The sequence below is a fragment of the Gallus gallus genome, chromosome 2 (genome assembly GCF_016699485.2).
Source record: "Gallus gallus isolate bGalGal1 chromosome 2, bGalGal1.mat.broiler.GRCg7b, whole genome shotgun sequence".
In the NCBI taxonomy this organism is placed as follows: domain Eukaryota; kingdom Metazoa; phylum Chordata; class Aves; order Galliformes; family Phasianidae; genus Gallus; species Gallus gallus.
Window position 1 is genome coordinate 55,616,255 of NC_052533.1, and position 18,364 is coordinate 55,634,618.

General features: G+C 38.0%; 1 protein-coding gene across 3 annotated transcripts in view; it reads left to right on the plus strand.

Moving 5' to 3' along the window:
* The window catches only part of TGFBR1 (transforming growth factor beta receptor 1), a 36,554-nt gene that overhangs the window by 11,093 nt on the left and 7,097 nt on the right, over window positions 1-18,364 (plus strand). For all 3 annotated transcript variants that reach the window (NM_204246.2, XM_046917260.1, XM_046917261.1), the window contains 4 exons: window positions 4,793-5,023; window positions 11,168-11,335; window positions 12,339-12,495; window positions 17,724-17,848. In NM_204246.2, coding sequence (NP_989577.1) covers window positions 4,793-5,023; window positions 11,168-11,335; window positions 12,339-12,495; window positions 17,724-17,848 — 681 coding nt within the window. The remainder of the gene's footprint in view (window positions 1-4,792; window positions 5,024-11,167; window positions 11,336-12,338; window positions 12,496-17,723; window positions 17,849-18,364) is intronic.

Genomic DNA, 18,364 nt, shown 5'->3' on the forward strand with positions numbered 1-18,364 from the left:
GCAGGGGAGAGGGGAATGGAAATAGTGGGAGCATTAAATACATCAAGCCAGTGGAATTGTTTAGTTTTCAGAACAGTCGTGCCTGGTCTAGAGTCCCAGAACATCCTGACCTAATGTTTTTGAGCATTGCCTCTGCTGACTGCATCAGAGGAAGAAAAACAGCAAATGAAGTTGAGTTTGAGTTTCCGCTAAGGAAAACCATTCACTAATTCTTTCTATGCATGAAAGACAAAATCATATTCTCTGTAAAGCAAGACTGGACGTTTCCTGACTTCCATACACAGTACAACTTTAGCCACAGTGAAATTCATGTTATTCTGCTGTTATTCAAGCTGTTCAAGTATTAGCCTTATTGTTCTGTAATGTTCAGTTGTTTTTAAGTTCTATACTTTTGTTATGGGAGTACAATGGGAAGTGTTTCAAGGTTTTTTTTTCCTGTGCTGTTGGAAGTATATGTATTTTCCATGACATATCATTTTGTCCCCAAATTTGTCAGTCACTTTCTAAATTATCATCCTTTTGTGCTCCAGTACTTAAATGATAATTTCAGTGTCCTGAAATGCCTGCAACAACTGTATTCTAATCTAGGTTTTCATTATGCACTTAGAAATTTAATCTTTTCACCTTTGAAATAAACTGGGAGTGTGCACAGAGGTGCTGAAGGAGGAAAAGTCAGAGTTCCTAATGGAAGTAGTTTAGGAATAAAAGCACTAGTTAATCAGCATAGAACATGGCCAAGATAGTGATCAGGCTGCTGGCCTAAAAGTTCTCTTAAAATCCTGCAAAGGGACCAAAAGCACTGGTAGTCAAGTAAAAAGGATTCCCTCAATCTTGTATTGTGGTATTCTTTGAAAAGAAGCATATCAAAGTATACAGAATTCTAAAAATGAGCTCAGATATGAAGGGAATTAGGATCCCTTGTCTGTGGTGATAAATATAAAACTATTATTAAAGGCAATAATGCTAGACCTAAAACAGAGGGTTGATGGAAGAAATTCCTAAAACACTTAAAGTAGAAGCTAAGACTTCAACAGAAAGGATCTAAGGGAAGAATTTCAAAGTCTTTTGGAGCTGTGAGCGATTTTCAGATCATGACATAAATCTCTGAAATAATGACATGTTACATAGATAGGAATGCATAGCTATTACTCTCCAACTTAGAAGTGCCCAAAGCAACTTGTTTGCAAGGAAATAGAATCGTATAAAACCATAGAGAAGCTTTTGTTATTGGTAGGTGAGTTTAAACAGGAACCTGAAGCATTTAAAAAACAGTATCATGAAGTCAGTGTCAAGCTGAGTCAGTTGAACTTGGTGTAAAGTTACTTAAACTTACTGACAGTTCGTAGAGTTTTGAAGAGAATGAGACTTCACTAGTTCATGGGGTTTTAGGAAAGGTGGTCTAAGGCAGAGTCTTACAAGGTAAATTCAGCATTGTGTTAAAATGTTTGAGAGTATGAACAAAACCATGATAGAGCGAGTCATGAGGAGGGCCAAGAAGATGGTCAGAGATCTGCAGCATCTGTACTTGAAGACAGGCTGAGAGAGTTGGTGTTGTTGAGTCTTGGGAGGAGAAGGCTTCCAGTACCTGAAGGGGGCCTACAGGGAAGCTGGGAAGGGACTTTTTACTAGGGAACATAGTAACAAGACCTGAGGTAACGGCTTTGAAGTAAAAGAGGGTAGGCTGAGGTCAGATATTCCAGAGAAATTCTTCATTATGAGTGTGGCAAGGCTTTGGAACAAATTGCCTAGAGAAACTGTGAATACCCCATCCCTGCAAGTGTTCAAGTCCAGGTTTCTTGGGACTGTGAACAACCTGCTCTAGGGAGCGGCGTTCCTCCTGTTGAGGCCCTCTCCAGCAGCTACTTCTCAGGCAGTCTGGTGTACATTAATGTAGTTGCTCAAGTTATTGGTGATACAGAGCTCTTTCATGTAAACCAAAATGAGGAAAGTGCTCAGTTGAAAAACGCTGCTGTGCGGTGATGAATTCTTATGGACTTGGGATAAATAGGAATTCCAGCCTTCTGACAATCAACAATAGAGAAAGAACAAGCAGTTGCAACAAATACAAGTAAATAAATCTTAAAAAAAAAAAAAATACAGTTGTACTGTGGTATCTTAATGATAAGGGGTTTGTGGGCACCCTCAGCAAGTTTGCAGGTGACACAAAGTTAAGATAGGAGTGTTGATCTGCACAAGGGTGGGAAGGCTCTGTGGAGGGACTTGGATAGGCTGGACTGATGGGCCAATGCCAACTGACTGAGGTTCAAGATGGCTAACTGGTGACCCCATACAGTGGTATGGAGTGGCAGAAAAGCTGCCCTGCAGAAAAGGACCAAGGCATGATGACTGACAACCAGCTGAACATGTGCCAGCAGCGTGCTTGAATGGCCATGAAGACCATGTGGCATCCTGGCTTGTATCAGAAGCAGTGCAGCCAGCATGGCTAGGAAGGAGTTGTCCCCCTGTTCTCAGCTGTGGTGGGGCCAGACTGCATCTGGAATACTGTGTTCAGTTTTGGGTCTCTCACTACAAGAAAGACATTGAGGTGCTGGAGCGTATTCAAAACAACACTGCTAAGCTGGTGAAGGGTGTAGTGATCAAGTCTTAAGAGGAGCAACTGAGGGAACAAAGGTTTTTTTCCCCTAGAGAAAAGAAGACTTAGGTGAGACTTTATTGCTTGCTACAGCTGTCTCAAATGAAGTTGTAGCAAGGTGAGGATAAATGTCCCATGCAACAAATGATAGGGCAAGAGGAAATGGCTTCAAGTTCTGTCAGAGGAGGTTTGGCTTGAATATCAGAAAACCTTTTTTTTTTTTTCACTGAGTGGGTTGTGAAGCTTTGGAATAGGCTGCTAAGCAGTTGCGTCACCATCCCTGGAGATACTGAAAACATGGTCTTCGGGGACATGGTGTAGTGATAAACTTGGCAGTGCTAGTTTAATAGTTGAGCTTGATGGTCTTAGAGGTCTTTTTCAACCTAAATGATTCTGTGATTGTCTTAACATGGTGATTTGAGGGTTTGTAAAGTAAAACTGTTGTCTCCTTTTTAGAAGATGTAAAGTTTAATATCTGTTTCAAGGTTAGCTGATATTCTTGGGTGTGCTATCTTCTTTTATACAAGTATTCATAACAGTACGGCACAAGGAAAGCAATGCATCGGAAACTGAAGATACACAGTTCTTGGAAGCAGCTATAGTAGAAGAAAATATTACACACCATCACTATTTTCAAGTACAAAAAATCAGCTTGTATTCCAAGTTTGTATAAGGATTTTGTAGTTGTAATATGTAAGTGTGAAGAAAGAAACTTCTTGCCAGTAGAGTCAAATTTCACATTTTCAGGAATGAGTTTGGTCCTGTCATTTTTCAGCCTTTTCTGCAGTTCTGTGAAGAAGGCAGATCAGGCTTCATAGATAAGCACTGAGCGGTTTGAGCAGATGATATAATTGACCCGAGGATAGCTATTTTACAACAGAAGTTTAACTTCTATTTTTTTTTCCTCTGCAAATAATATTGCTGTACGTGAAATGTTTAGATCTCTGGTATCTGCGTTTTTTCCCCCTTTTATCTGCATGTAGAAGTACATACAGTATCAGTGCACCTCATGCAAGAAATACCTTTAGATCTGAAACTCTCAAGGGACTCGCTGTACACTGAAGCGTTTTAATTTGCATTTCTCAAAGACCGAGGCATAAGCATGGTAATACTGTTGACCAGATAATCTTTTAGTACTGTTATTTGCAAAGAATGTTCAGAAACAGAGGGAAAGTAATTATTCAGGCTTTTAGTTGTGATTTATTTTCAGTAGTTTAAGGAAATTGAAAATGTATATGTTCTGTCAGCTACTGGAACAGTGATTATGGAGTAATAGATTCAGGTGTTTGATATAGGTGAAATGACCCAGTATCAAAAGACCTTATTGTGAGCAGATAACTTTGCTGATGGATTTATCCTGTAATGTAGTATCAATGCAGAATTCTACAACAAGCCTTTTAGTTACAAGAGACTTAAAAACCCACCCTGCCTGGGGGATACCAATGCTTCTTGTTTATTGTGTAAGTTTATGGCAGCATGTTATGAGGTGCTGTGAGTTGAAAGCATGTAGATGTTCTGAAGCTGTAAAACGTGCATGAATGTAAGCGTTTTTCTTAAGTATAATGCTAGTGAAGTGCACAAGAGTGACCTCTGAAATGGGGAAAATGTTACAAGGATGTTTTCTGTTGTTAGAGGTGTTTGAGCGTACTAACAGGCTGCTAGTGTACTTGGGCATCAGCATGAATGTTTGACAGTGTTGCTGATAAGCATGTTTTAACTTTAACTTAGAAACTGATCAAGTCTCGTCTAGCAAGAAATCAAGTGGACTAGTGGCAGACATGCTCTTGAATGGCTTTGCCAAGAGAGTTATGGGCAGATCCTTAACAAAGAAAAACCACCCTTATTCCTGATTGTTTCATGTTCTGTATTTCATTTAATTGTGCTTCATCTCGTGTCACTGTCTGTTGTTCATCTCTGTGTCCTATCCCAAATTCCTAAACAGAAAGTCTGTGCCTTCCTTTGAATGACTGTAGAGGCAGCTGGTGGCATAATGTTTCAATTTTTGTATTGTTGGCTTATGATTGCAGGCAACATCCTACCTGTATGCTTGTTAGAAGTTCCAAGCAAGCTGTCAAAATCTTAAGAAACTTAGTGCATTTTAGGAGAAATACCTCAGTGGAATATGGGTACTACTGTAATTAGTTCTTATGCTAAGTGCTTACTTTGATGTTTAAATTTAATGTTAAATCTTCTTTTTAGGTTTACCTTTACTTGTGCAAAGAACAATTGCACGAACTATAGTACTCCAAGAAAGTATTGGTAAGGGTCGCTTTGGAGAAGTATGGAGGGGGAAATGGAGAGGAGAAGAAGTTGCTGTGAAGATCTTCTCTTCAAGAGAAGAGCGCTCATGGTTTCGAGAGGCAGAAATTTATCAAACAGTTATGCTACGACATGAAAACATTCTTGGATTCATAGCTGCGGACAACAAAGGTTAGAGATGTTACTAATTAATTTTGCTGATTGTTGTATTCTCAGAATGGTAATTATAAAAACTACTTTGCAAATATGCAGTTAATTAAAAAAAAATTGTTACTTGAACATTTAACTTGACGTGTTTAATACATTTTATTTTTTTCTGGAAGACATCTTTACATCTTTTAAATAAATAATAATTAAAAAAAAAAGATCATCTGCTTAAAGAGGTGTAATTTCCACAAACTGCTGAGGCCATGTGTTGACTTGTTTCGAACAACCTAAGCATGTAGTTTGGGGTTTTGGTGGCTTCTTAGTTTGTTTTTATTTGTTTTGTTTGATACTCAATTTTAAAATCTGTTAAGTATCTGCAGCAGTCTACAGGCAGTGGCAGGAACTTCTGTTCCCAGTACTTGTGAATTCCATGGGTTTAGCTGTCCGTAGAAATAATTGTATTCATACTGTAAGTAAGTTGAAGTTATACTACATACTTCTAGGTAAATGTATGCATTAAAATACTTTAACTTCTGTTCATTCACCTTAATTAAAAGCTGTACCTCTCTAGGTAAAAGTTAGCCTTCTTCAATCGGCCTGTCTTACATGGTAAGTTTATTTCTAAGACTGTTAGGCATTGTACTGCAGAAGAATGAGTACAATTACCTTGCTCTTGAGAAATGTTTTTGCCATTCTGTTTGAAGCCCTGATATTAGCTGGGAAAGAAGGTATTTGATTGGCTGGTCTTGCTAATTTACAGAAATTACATGTCATTCATTAGTTTATCAGATAGTTATCTTAGTGTGATAGTCAAGCTGTTTCACTTAAAGGAAAAAAAGTTTCAGTTTAAAAAAGTAATGTTTCAAAGCTCAGTGGGATACATTTTACTGCAGGATACTAGAGAACATAAGCAATTAGGTAGTTTTATAGCTTCTTTTTAAACATTTTGACTTGGAGCATAAGTCTGGGGTTTGAATTCTCATTACCCAGCAGTACTGTCAAACCTTAAAACTTAGTGTTTGGCTTATGGACAAAGCATTTAATTTTAATTGAAGTTTGGTTGCATAGGTTTGATAAGGTGCTTGTTATAAATTATACTCTTCTGAGGGAGACTGTCTAAAATGAGGATTACTTGGAATTCACGTTCTATTATCAATGTTCTGAAAACAAATCTGAAAGATTCTTTATTTAAACTTCAAATTTTATTAATCTTGTGAAACAAACTTTTTGCTTCTGAGTTATTTTGATCTTAAAATGTTTTCAGAAAGTTTCTTGCAGATGGATGGAATTATTAAACTCTTAAATTGGTTTCCAAGAAGATACCTAGATTCTTGCAGTATTTTTTTGGCTAATCTGATACTGCTTGAGGTTCCTGATCATACTGTCTGTATTAGATAAATTAGATTACTTTGTCATGGAAAGTTGTGCTACTGCATGTAATTATGACAGAGTGTAGCTACTTTTTTGTATTTGATAGTGTGAGTCATACAATTGAGAACTGCATGGCAGATTCTGTTTACTCTGCAACCAGAATATTCAGGGTCACCAAGTAATACTTAACCACATTGTCAACATTACAAGACTTAATAAATTCTTAATAATTTGTGTTCTGCCTATATCACTAGAGAAATATAAATATATAGCTTGTCAGAGTAAGGTGAAGATGCAGCAGTGCGTTCCATCTAAAAGCTGAACTCCAGTGTTCTTACTGCTGCATTTCAAGTTGTCTGTATCTAATAATATTCATGTAAGCTTGCATGTAAGACCATGGCTTGTTTGGAATGTAATTGGAGGGCCACAGACATACATAATACAAAAAAGGCTTCTTTCGGAAAGGGTAATAAAGCCAAGCTTTTATTTTTTTTCCTTTGGAAAGTAGGTAAAAACACTATAGATGAATGAAGTAGCAAAGAGAAGTCCAGGAGCAATCAGAAAGGACATTAGGGCCTAGGGGGAATTGGTTAAAGCATCAAGTAGTGTTTTCCTCTGTCCTTCAAGTAGCTGAGAACAGTATTAAAAAGAACAGGCAGACCCACCTAATCAGTACATGGCTTCAAGGCTGGAGTCACCAGCAGAATTTTGTGTTTTTTGATTATGGGATTTCCTGTACAACATCAGGCCTGATGGCACCTGAAGGGAAGTACCTTTCTTAGAGGGTTTGAAAAGATTTTTTTTTCTGTTGGAGTTAGCAGGGCTGATTTATCTTGCTTTAAGCTAGATTCAAAGGGAGAAAGGGGAAAAACCAGGTTCACCAGTGATAAACTATGGAATTACATACCAATATTTGAGAGGCTGCATGCTAATGATAATCTTCAGTCTGCTCCTTGAGGTGCTGGGCACACTGAATCACATCTAAAATGTTTCTACAGCAGAGCATGCAACATGAGGAATAAAGCAAGGGGAGCTAGAAGTCTTGGCTCTGTCCCAGGCTTTGATCTCATAGGAATAAGTGAGATCTGTGACTAGTGTGTTACAGTGGGCAGTTCTTCTATCTTCAGAAGGGATAGGCAGGGCAAGCAAGGCAGGAGGCAGTGCTGTGTGTGAGGAAGGGGCTGGACTATAGAGAGCTCCCTTCTGGTGATGACACAGTTGAGAATCTCTGCTTATCCTTTTATCCTTACCCAAATAAAGTGGATTGTTATTGTGAGAGCAGGCCATGCAGTGACAACCATGACATCAGTGAATGATTTTTTAAAGGAACTGAGAGATACCTCTAGATCAGCTGCCCTTGTCCTTATGGATGATTTCAACTTGCCAGGTATTAACTGGGAATACCATGCAGCAGCTACGAACAGATCCAGGAGATTCCTAAAGCACATTGATGATAACTTCCTGCTACAGCTTCTAAGGGAGCTGACTAGGAAAGGGGCCCACCTAGATTTGTTACTTGTTTACAAAAATGGTCTTCTGAATGAAGCTGTAGCTGGTGGCTGTCTTGGCCACAGAGACCATAAAGTAGTCAAGTTTAAAATCTTTGATTGGAAAACTGCCACCAAAACTTCAATCCTAGATATGGGGAGTGCAGGCTTCTGGCTGTTCAGGGAGCAAGTTGGCAAGATCAGCTGGAAACTCTTCTTGAAGGCATTCAGGTCCATCAATGCCGGTCTCTTTTAAGTGTTGCCTCTTTAAGACAACAGTAACAGACAATTCCAACACCTCAGAAGTCAGACAGGGCAGAGGTCATCTTCTGGAGCTTAAGTGGAAAATGTACAGCCAATGGAAATAAGGCAGGGAGGAATACAGAGATGCTGTTTGCCATTGTAGAAAGAAAATTTGTATGTCCAAACCTCAATATGAGTTAACACTGACCAGAACTATGGGAACAACTAAAAGGGCTTTCTAAAATGCATCAACAGCAAAAGGAGGATCATAGATAATGCTGTTTCATTACTTGATGAGGATGGATACCTTACAAATAGGGATGTAGATAAAGCAGGGATGTTTAAAGCCTTCTTTGCCACTGTCTTGGCATCAGTGAACATCTGGAACCCCTGGAGACCTGAGTTAGAGCACTGTGACTGACTTAATGATAAGCTCCCAGTCAGCTCTGACCTTGTGTTGGATTTGCTGCTTCAGCTGGATGCACATAAATCTATGAGACCTAATTCATCCCAGGTTCTTAAAGAGATGTGTCTCAAAAAAATAACATCAGCCTTCAGTTATTTTTCATGGTCTTGGGAATCTGGAGAAATGCCAGTTAAGTAGAAGCAGACAAACATTGACTCAATTTTCAAGAAGATCAAGAAAGAAAATTAGCAATTACAAGCCTGTCAGTCTCACTTCAGGGCCTGGCAAAATTATGGAGAATATTCTGTGAGTTACTGAGAAATTCTGAAAGGCAGTGCAGTCATTGGCTAAGTCAGCTAGGGTTTGTGGGGGGAAGATCCTGTTAACAAACTGAATTGCTTTTTATGATAAGGTTACCCGCCTAGCTGACCAGACAAAACCAGTTGGTGTAATATTTCTGGATTTCAGTAAAGTTGTCAAAACTGTTTCTCTCATAGCCTTCTGAACAAAGGATGCAACTAGACGAAAAAATGGAATGGACAAGCAGTTGACTGATGGTCACTGCCAGGGGGTTACAGTAAATGGCTGGTGGCCAGTTGTTAGTGGGGTTCTTCAAGGCCTTGTTTTAGAAGTTGTTTAAAAGATCTATTTCAGTGCTGTAGATCTGGTAGATAGCTTAAACTAAAGTGCTCTTAGATATCTCTGCTAAATTCTGTACTTACTCTTGTCTAGCTTAAACAGACAGTGAGAAATCCCATTCATAAGAAACAGAGGATGAGTCAATGACTGTGCATTTGTGTTAATGGCCAGGCATTGTTTCAGTGGGAATATAACTGGTGAAGCAGTAAAATAAAAGTAAGAAAATGTTCTGACTTATGACTAGGATATTTCATTTTGAATTCTAATGGCTTTTTTGAGTTTATTGAATATGTGTATTGGAAAGAGCATTTTATGTGCCTGTAAATGCTTATCCTTCTCTAATAGTTCTGTGAAACTGGTTCAGTGGAGTTAGTTGCATTTGATGCCTATTTGAAAGTAAGCTGTGAATGTAGTAAGCTAAAGTCTTTTTCTAGTATAAGAATTGATTTAATGTAAATTAGACTTTTATATTCTTGCTCTGATATGTTCAGATTATTTTTAAAATGCATTGTTATTGATGTAGTTTCTCCTTTAATGGTAACTCTGACCTCTCTAGAAACACACATAGAAGTGTTTCTTCAGAGTTTTCTCACTCACTCAACAGTGCTTAAATATATATAGTCTTTGATCTGCAGATCTGGCATATTGTGCTTCTGACTTTTCTGAGCCAAGTGTGTTTTCAAGGAGATTGGAGGAAGGAAAAAGAAATGTAAGAAGGTGCAGAACTTTCAGTTTGGTCAGCAGTATATTTATGATAGGAACTAATCTCCACACTCATTTCTTCCTGTTCTTCAGATTATGTTCTTCGTATGTTTAGCTTGTGTTGTCACCTGTTCTTAGGGAATAATGGCTGTGCAGTTCTGGATAGAAGTCCTGAATTACAATTTTATAATTGTAATTATAAAATACAGCCGCAAAAATAGCTATAAAAATACTTCTCAGATCTGTCTTGAGAGCTTTTAATTAATAAATAAATAATCAGAAAACCTACTTAGTGTCAGGGCTGTTCTTTTGTGGATGTACTTTAGCTTCCTAGGTCAGAAAGCCTTTCTTCCCCATGATTTGACTTATTAAATAGTCTTCTTTCTGTAGATAAACTTGAAGACACTGTGTCCAGTGTTTTTATGGTTTGAACAACTGGATTCTTGCCTGTCACTTTTGTTTCTTGAGGTATTTGCAAATGTATTACGGCCTGTCTTTCTGGCTCATAGTTCTGTGGAAAGTCATACAGCAAACTGGTTTTCTCATAACTGATGTTTTCATTCTCTTTATCCTTGTTCTTTCTGGAAACTACAGTTTTGACCAGCAACTTTGAGGTCACTGGTGGGATTTGGTTTAGTTCTTGAAATAAAACGTCAGATTGCTGCTTGCAAGCTTCCACTCTAGGAGAAAAATCCAACAGCTGCTCATAATTGTGGACATTGTGTCACAGGCTGAGGTTGGATAGGTAATGGGGAGAGACTGAAAGAGTTATGAGGCAACACTTGATTTGCAAAAGCACATAGTTGCGCAGAAGTATTATTGAGGGCAGGAGATAATTGGTTATTTTCTTTTTTAACACTTACTACCCTAAGTAATTAGCCTGGTAAAGCAAAAATAGAGTAATAAATGAAGCAAGTTAAGCTATAGACATGTAATAAACTTGCTGAAGTTTTTAGACAGGTTTTTTTTATATCGGTAGTCTGGACAACTTTTTTACTAGACTGGACTGGTACTGGTGTCATTAGCTTTGCATCATGCATTCATACTGTTCCCTAAGCAAGAACAATAGCGACATCAGCTTTATGCAGTTTGCCTGTTAATTTAAACAAATGAATATTGCCTAAGCTGTTCATAATGTTTTACATGGTAAGACCAGCCCTTACAGAGGAATTTAAATGTTACAGGGGTAGAAGTAAAGACTTGAAGTCTAACTGGTGGAGATTACAAAACATAGTTTGTAGTTCCTAAGCACTGTATAAGAGTGGGATCTGTGGGTGCGTTTTTGTGTGTAATGGTATTCACGCCAATGTTGTTTTGCAGACAATGGTACATGGACGCAGCTGTGGTTGGTGTCAGATTATCACGAACATGGGTCACTCTTTGATTACCTGAACAGGTATACAGTAACCGTAGAAGGAATGATAAAATTAGCTTTGTCTACTGCCAGTGGCCTTGCTCATCTTCACATGGAAATTGTAGGCACACAAGGTAATCTTAAAATTGTTCAGCCTGTTACATGGCTAAATAGATCTACTTTTTTTTAGTGATGCTTAGCTCTTTCTACGATAATTATCTTAATTAGAACATTGAACTCTCTCAGAATAGCTTTTTTCAGACAACTGCCTACTTTTGTAATCTTTTGAGCAGCTGAGTTAATTAAAAAATGTTTGTTTAGGACCCACAATAATTTCTGAACTAAAATAAGATCTTTGATGTAGACAACGTGTTTCAATATCCGTTTCTACTGAGAACAATTGAAAATTTTTCTTCCACTACTTAATAAAAAAAAAAAGGGTGAACTTCTGAAAGTATATTATTTATACTAGTATGCTTATCTCTTCTTCCTCGATTACCACAGCCTTTCTCTCAACTATCACCCACCAGCCACGTTCCTTTACGTGCTAAAATCGCTGCTCTTGTATTACTACCACAAAATCATTTTGGTTTCCTTCAAAAGCTTACAAAGAAAATAAACTATCAAAACTTCCTAACTGTTAATATGTATATAAAGTTTCTAGTTTTACTGATACCTTTTGTAACTTCCTAACTGGTGATGTGTTGAGGCATTCAGGGGGATTGGGTCTTCTTTAACCTTCCCTTCTGTGATATATCCAGTTCTTGTGATTATGCAATTGTTTCATACAATACACGTATGCAGTGCCTAATTTTCATTTGTGGCAGCATTATGGATCTATTTCAAGAGATAGAAGTCGTTTGACAGCAAGTAGTACTTATGCACTGTATATATGTACATAGGATGAGGGAGGGGAGCATCATAGACTAGGGTAATACAGTAAGCATTTAGTGTACTTTTCTGGTCAGCTAGCTAGTCCACAATGAATGAATGAATGATTTCAGGGATTATCTTGAGGATGAGCTCAAAGTAGTGGATCTGGAAAGAATTCCATAATTTGAAACAAAATCTGCACCAGGTTTAGAATATTTGCGATTGTCTTTTACATACATGTTATTTTTGTTTTTTTCTTTACAGGCAAACCAGCAATTGCCCACAGAGATTTGAAATCAAAAAACATATTGGTAAAGAAGAATGGAACATGCTGCATTGCAGACCTGGGGTTGGCAGTTAGGCATGATTCAGCTACAGACACAATTGACATTGCCCCCAACCACAGAGTAGGAACAAAAAGGTAAAAATTATTAGTGTGATGTACCAGATGTCTTCTTAATAAAATGCTTTGCTTTTTCTTCTGTTTAGAAGTTTTTTTTTTAGCTACAAACTTAAGTAAATATAAACAGTATCAAGTAGAGTTCTGTTGCACACTATTCAGCTGGTGATTTAGACTGTATTTAAAGCACACGTTGGTTATTGGCTTCTACTGCTAGCATGTTTATAAAATGCTTGAAAATATGCAAAATATAGTAGGACGCAAGTATATATTAAAACAATTAGAAGACCTCAGAAATACAGTTGTAGAGATTTCACTTGCTCTTTCTTTGTATTTTATGCCTTGTTGCCGTCTGGTTGCATGTAAGACAGGATGTTGATGGTGAAGGTAAAAAGTGTGTGCTTTTTTCTGCTTGTTGATTTTTCCTTGTTCTTTTGGGGGGGCAGAGTTTTATTTGTTCCAAATTTGAAGTCCACATGGTAGAACAAAGTGCAGAGTCTTAAATATGGACTTTCATGGAGTTATATTTTTGAGAGAAATACAAGATCTTAAAGAGGCAGTCATCTTTGTCATCTGTTGCATAAACAGAATTATCAATGGATGAATCAGTATGCTCCTTTTTTTTTTTTTAAGGTCTACCTCTGAATTTGGAAATTTAGATTTTTCTCATTCTCAAAATAACTCGAGAGATGTATAATTGCACTTGCATACAATTAAGTGCTGCAGTGTTAGGTCAGTGATGCTGCTTGTACCATAATCTGTCACTGAGAAATGTGTGAAAACCCTGTGATCTAGGGCTATGCAATATTAAATTCAGCCATATGCTCTAGCTGTCTTGGAGAATATTCTGTACTGATGCTGCCTGATGTCTGATTGTTAAATTAAAAATGATTTATTTTTTTCTCTTCACTTCAGTGAATGATGCTATGTGTGTATGTGTGAACAAAGCTTTTAGAACTTTAAATGCAAGTTATTTTACTGACAATTGCATTGCTGAGATTACTTCATTCTAAAGCTCTGCTATTCTTGCTCCTTTACCAAATTAAAAATGCTACACAAGCGGCCAGATGATTTACTTTCTGAATTTCTGCTAGATTACAAAATACTGGGAGTTATTCCTCCTCAAAATCCTCACTAATCGTTGCCTCATGCTTCTTTGCAAGGTTGAAGATGTAGCAGCTCTCTTTCTGCAATGGGCAGCATCAGGACTAAGTCCACTGCCCACTTTAGACTTTAGTCACTTCTTTGATAATTGTTCATTCTCATAAAAAGGCTTGGTCCCTTCTTCCTCCCTCTTGTGTATTCTTAGGTAAGTAACTCTTCATCTTCACTTATTTTTCCATAGCTGAGCTTGCACCTATTCAATAACAGCTTTACTTCAGTTGATGAGTACCAATATCTCATCTTTGCATGGAAGCTCTGTATGCAAATTTAGAGAGAATAGACTAAGTTAATATTTTCCCAGTGATTATCTATAGTAAAACATATGGTCTAGGAAGCAAGCTAAGCTTCCTCTTAGAAGTCACATTTTCAGGGGTGAGGATATCCTTGTTTTTCTGTTCTTCCTTAAGGGTATGAGTTCAACTCAATTACCATTGGCCTCTGAGTTTTTTCTGTTAAAATTCTTGTCCCTAGGGTGACTTAAAGAAACGAGACAGTCTCCATTAGTGCTTGTGTAAGAGATTATGCCTAAGAGACTAGCATCATGGTTGGGGTGTTTTGGTTCGTGCTTTTTTCCCTTATCCTTCAGACTCCTTCAGTATTCTTGTCCCCACTGTCCCCATATGATCTTGAGATAGATCAAATATTCTTTGCTCTAGACTGGAAGCTGAGCACTATACTATTAAGTACATGAAGTAACATAAGATTATAATCCAGTATATGCGTGCAAAGTCCTTGTTGAAATCAGGAAACGCTCGCTATAATCGTGCATTTTTCTTGATGTAAGTTTTCAATGTAAATGGCCTAGAATCATTTGAGACTTGTGAAAGACTGTGACACACAAATTTATAACAACATTTCATTCAGTAAATGCAGTCAAGGTAAGCCTCATGTTCCTGTTCAGACAACTGTTCTCTGCTCATGCTGCTATCTCATGAGGAATTCATATGCCTATACTTTCCTCAAGAGGACTTTATCTTCAGCAACCCTTACTGGACTATGCATATTTCTGCATTCTTGTTGATAGCCCTTCTTTCTTTGTATGTCATTTCCAGTCTTATATTTTACATTCTATCTCTGGCGCTAAGAAAATAGGAGTCCTAGTATATTTAAGTCTTTGCTATACTATTCTTGATTGGAATGTGTATAAGCTTCTGTGACTGTTCCAGAAGTAGAACTATTAGTTGACATTTCAGTAATGTATGCATGTTACTTTCTTTTGCCTGGTACCTGTGGCGGTCTCCAAGAGCCGTGGTGTAACTTATTCGCCTGCTTCATCAGCTTGAGATTGATGAGGCAGTGATGAGGAAAAATGCACTTAGATTCTGCTAAATATTACATATTTGGTTTGTCTGCCAGACCTATACCAGATTGAGAAAGCAATACCACGACCTTTGCTGACAAATAAATACCATTCATTCTTTCCAGCAGCATTTCCACAGGCTGCTGTCACTAACTCAGTGAGTTCTGCACTGGCATACTACTTAATCTTCCAACATTAAGTACTACCAATAAAGGTAGCCTTCAGGTAGATACCATAAGCAGTATTTGATCTTTTTTTCACTGTTGAAAGGCTATAAGAGATTTTCTGTTGCAGGGAATGTTTATTAGGTCAACTTGTAAGCATGGTTGTCAGAGCATGTAACCCAAATTGGATTTACTTTTCAAAAAAAAAAAACAAAACAAAAACAACAACAAAAAAACCCAGCATGTATGAAATGCATGTTGCTTTATGGTAAGACGTATTGACTACATCATGAAGAAGCAAATACTACATGGCATGGAGGCTGTTTCCAGGAAATTCTGAAGAATGCTTTTTTTATCTGAGACCCTCATGCATTTAACACGTAATCTGTAGGGGCTGCTGCCTGCAGTCCTACCTTCAGTCTCTGACAGTGAGAGCCCTTACACTGCTTTTTTCATCCCAGTCCTGCAGAAGCTGGTACCTGTCAGGTGGAGCTGTGGGACCTGTGACCCATGGTCCCATTTCAGTGTCTGAAGCAGAGACCTTCATTTGCTCAAGTTGCTGGCACTGGCAGTGAGACTGTGACTTGCTCCAGTTGCTGATAATCCAGTCCCAGGGATGTGTTCACCCACTGTTTAACTGCACTTGCTGGCCCAGAATTCACTCATGCTGTTCCTCCCACAAGAGCTGTCACTTCAGATGTATGCTCCAAACACTGCTAGGATGTATAGATAGAAACGTTCTTCCTCTCTATCTGATAGTACTCCAGGCCCAATGGCACCTTCAACCCTGATCTGATTCCAGTTACTGGCTCTGAATCACACCTATTTCCAGGTGTGGCATGTAGACCTTAGAGCACATGTGCAATTTGAGGTGACAAATAAGATTATATAGAATGATAATTAAAAAAAATTAATAAAATAGCAATGAGCAGACGTACACAGGGCTTGATCAGAAAAGCAGACGGTCTGGCAACTGCTTACATACACCTGGCCCCTTTGTTAGGTCATTTTTATATATTCCCTGAGTTTTGTTCCTTTTGGGTTCCCTTCTCCTAAATACTGCTTCATAAGTTTCATGTTGTCCCACAGTACAGTGTGAATATCCACAGTTCTTCTATTTCTCTTGTTTCCACACTTACTAGCAATTAAAAAGTCCAGACTAACCTTCTCCAAAGCTATGCCTGGAGTTTCTTAATAGCCTATCAATCAGTGACTGGAGGCTTTTGGTCATCATTACTGTCTCTGTTACCACATCTACCAGGTTTATGGCTCTTTCTGTTTATCTTTTCACCTTTTACTTACTCCCCCTCATTCCTTTGCTTACTGCTTTCTATTTATCTCCTTTACAGTGAAAGGTCTTTGGTTGGATAACCTTAATGAAGCAGGTGCTCTCACCTTCCATATAATCTTATAACTACCTTTTAGTATTATCTCCAGCAAGTCTTTTCCCCTGTGCCTCACCAGCATTCTCAAAAAATCCTACTTTCTTTTTGCTGATGTGCTCTCTTCTGTGTAAAGAACAACTAGCATTCCTGTAAACTGCTGCCCATGTATTTTTATGTGGGAATTCTTTTTGGCTTTGGTTTTTGTGAAAACTTAAGACTTTTCAGCCTTCTAGCCCTGCTGAGAAGGACCTGGGGTTGTGATGGACAAAAAACTGAATGTGAGCCAGCAGTCTGGAAGGCCATTAGTGTCCTGGATTCCATCAGAAGAGAGGGATGGTAAGCAGGGCAAGGGGGGTGATTGTCCCCCTCTATTCTGCCCTCACAAGGACCCAGTTGGAGTACTACATCCAAATCTGGGGCCCCCAACACAGGAAAGATGTGGAGCTTATGGTGAGAGTCCAGAGAAGGGCCATGAAGATGATCTGGATAGGCTGAAGGAACTGGGCTTGTTCAGCCTGGAAAAGGGAGGGCTGCAGGGGGAGACCTCATTATAACCTTCCAGTATTTAAAGGAGTTCATAAACATGAGGGAAATCACACAGGTAGATAGGGGTAGGGGGGAATGGTTCTAAACGAAAGGAAGTGAGATTTAAATCAGATGTCAGGGGGAAGTTATTTACTGAGAAAGTGGTGAGGTGCTGGAACAGGCTGCCCAGAGAAGTTGCGGATGCCCCATCCCTGGAGGCCAGGTTGGATGGGGCCCTAGGTTATCTGATCTAATACTTGATCTAGTGGCTTGTTTCCCTGCCTGTGGTGGGGCGTTGATGCTTGATGGTCCTTGAGGTCCCTTCCAACCCAAGCTGTTCCATAATTCAGGCTCTCTACTCTCCATTCACTTGCTCTTTAAATTGGAACTCAGTTTTCTTTACTGTGTCCTAAATTGTGAAGTATATATTTCTGTTAGTAATCAAATCTAAATATTCCTCATAAATTCTATTTAAGGACTTTAATTTACATTAAATTTTACAGCTGTTTATTTGAATGCTTTTTTTTTTTTTTTTGTAAATGTATGTACCAAAAGCAGGGAAACTTTAAACATCTTAATCTTTGTAAAGTGCATTATTTCTGTCTCTCTCCTTTTCCACATAAATGTTTGTAACCTGAACAGTAACACTGAATTTCTTCTACAGGAGATATTTATGAAATCAAATGTTTTCTGTTCTTTTATTGCAAATAGGTACATGGCACCTGAAGTTTTAGATGATTCCATAAATATGAAACATTTTGAGTCATTCAAACGAGCAGACATCTATGCAATGGGATTAGTATTTTGGGAAATTGCTCGTCGATGTTCTATTGGTGGTATGTAGCAATCTTTACTTACAATTCTGCCAGATTTTGTAATTTACAGATCCTTGCAAGCAGAAGCTTGCTTAAGTAGTTTTCTCTAAAAACACTGCAGTGTGTTTCAGACTCTAATTGTTAATCCTGTAAATGACGTCTGGTTGATTCCACCTCGGTGTAAAATGATGAACCATACCAGTTGAAGAATATGGGAAATAGTCTTGCCTGTATTGCTTTTTTTTTCTCTAAAAATTTGGACATAAAGAGAATAAAAGAGTAGAGTTAAATGCCCTTGAGATCAAGAGGCAAACACCACAACTAAGACCTAGACATAATGTTTTTAGGTAAAGTATACAGTTTATTCAAAATCATGTGTTTCCAAAAAGAATATCTTTAGAATAGCATATGAAAGATTTGACATAGCTTTCATCTTTTCCAAATACAGGTAATGTAAAGGTATGTTTAAGGATTTTTTTAAAATGTTATTGTGGATCATAATGTAATTTTTTAAAAAGAAATAACAGTAGAAAAATA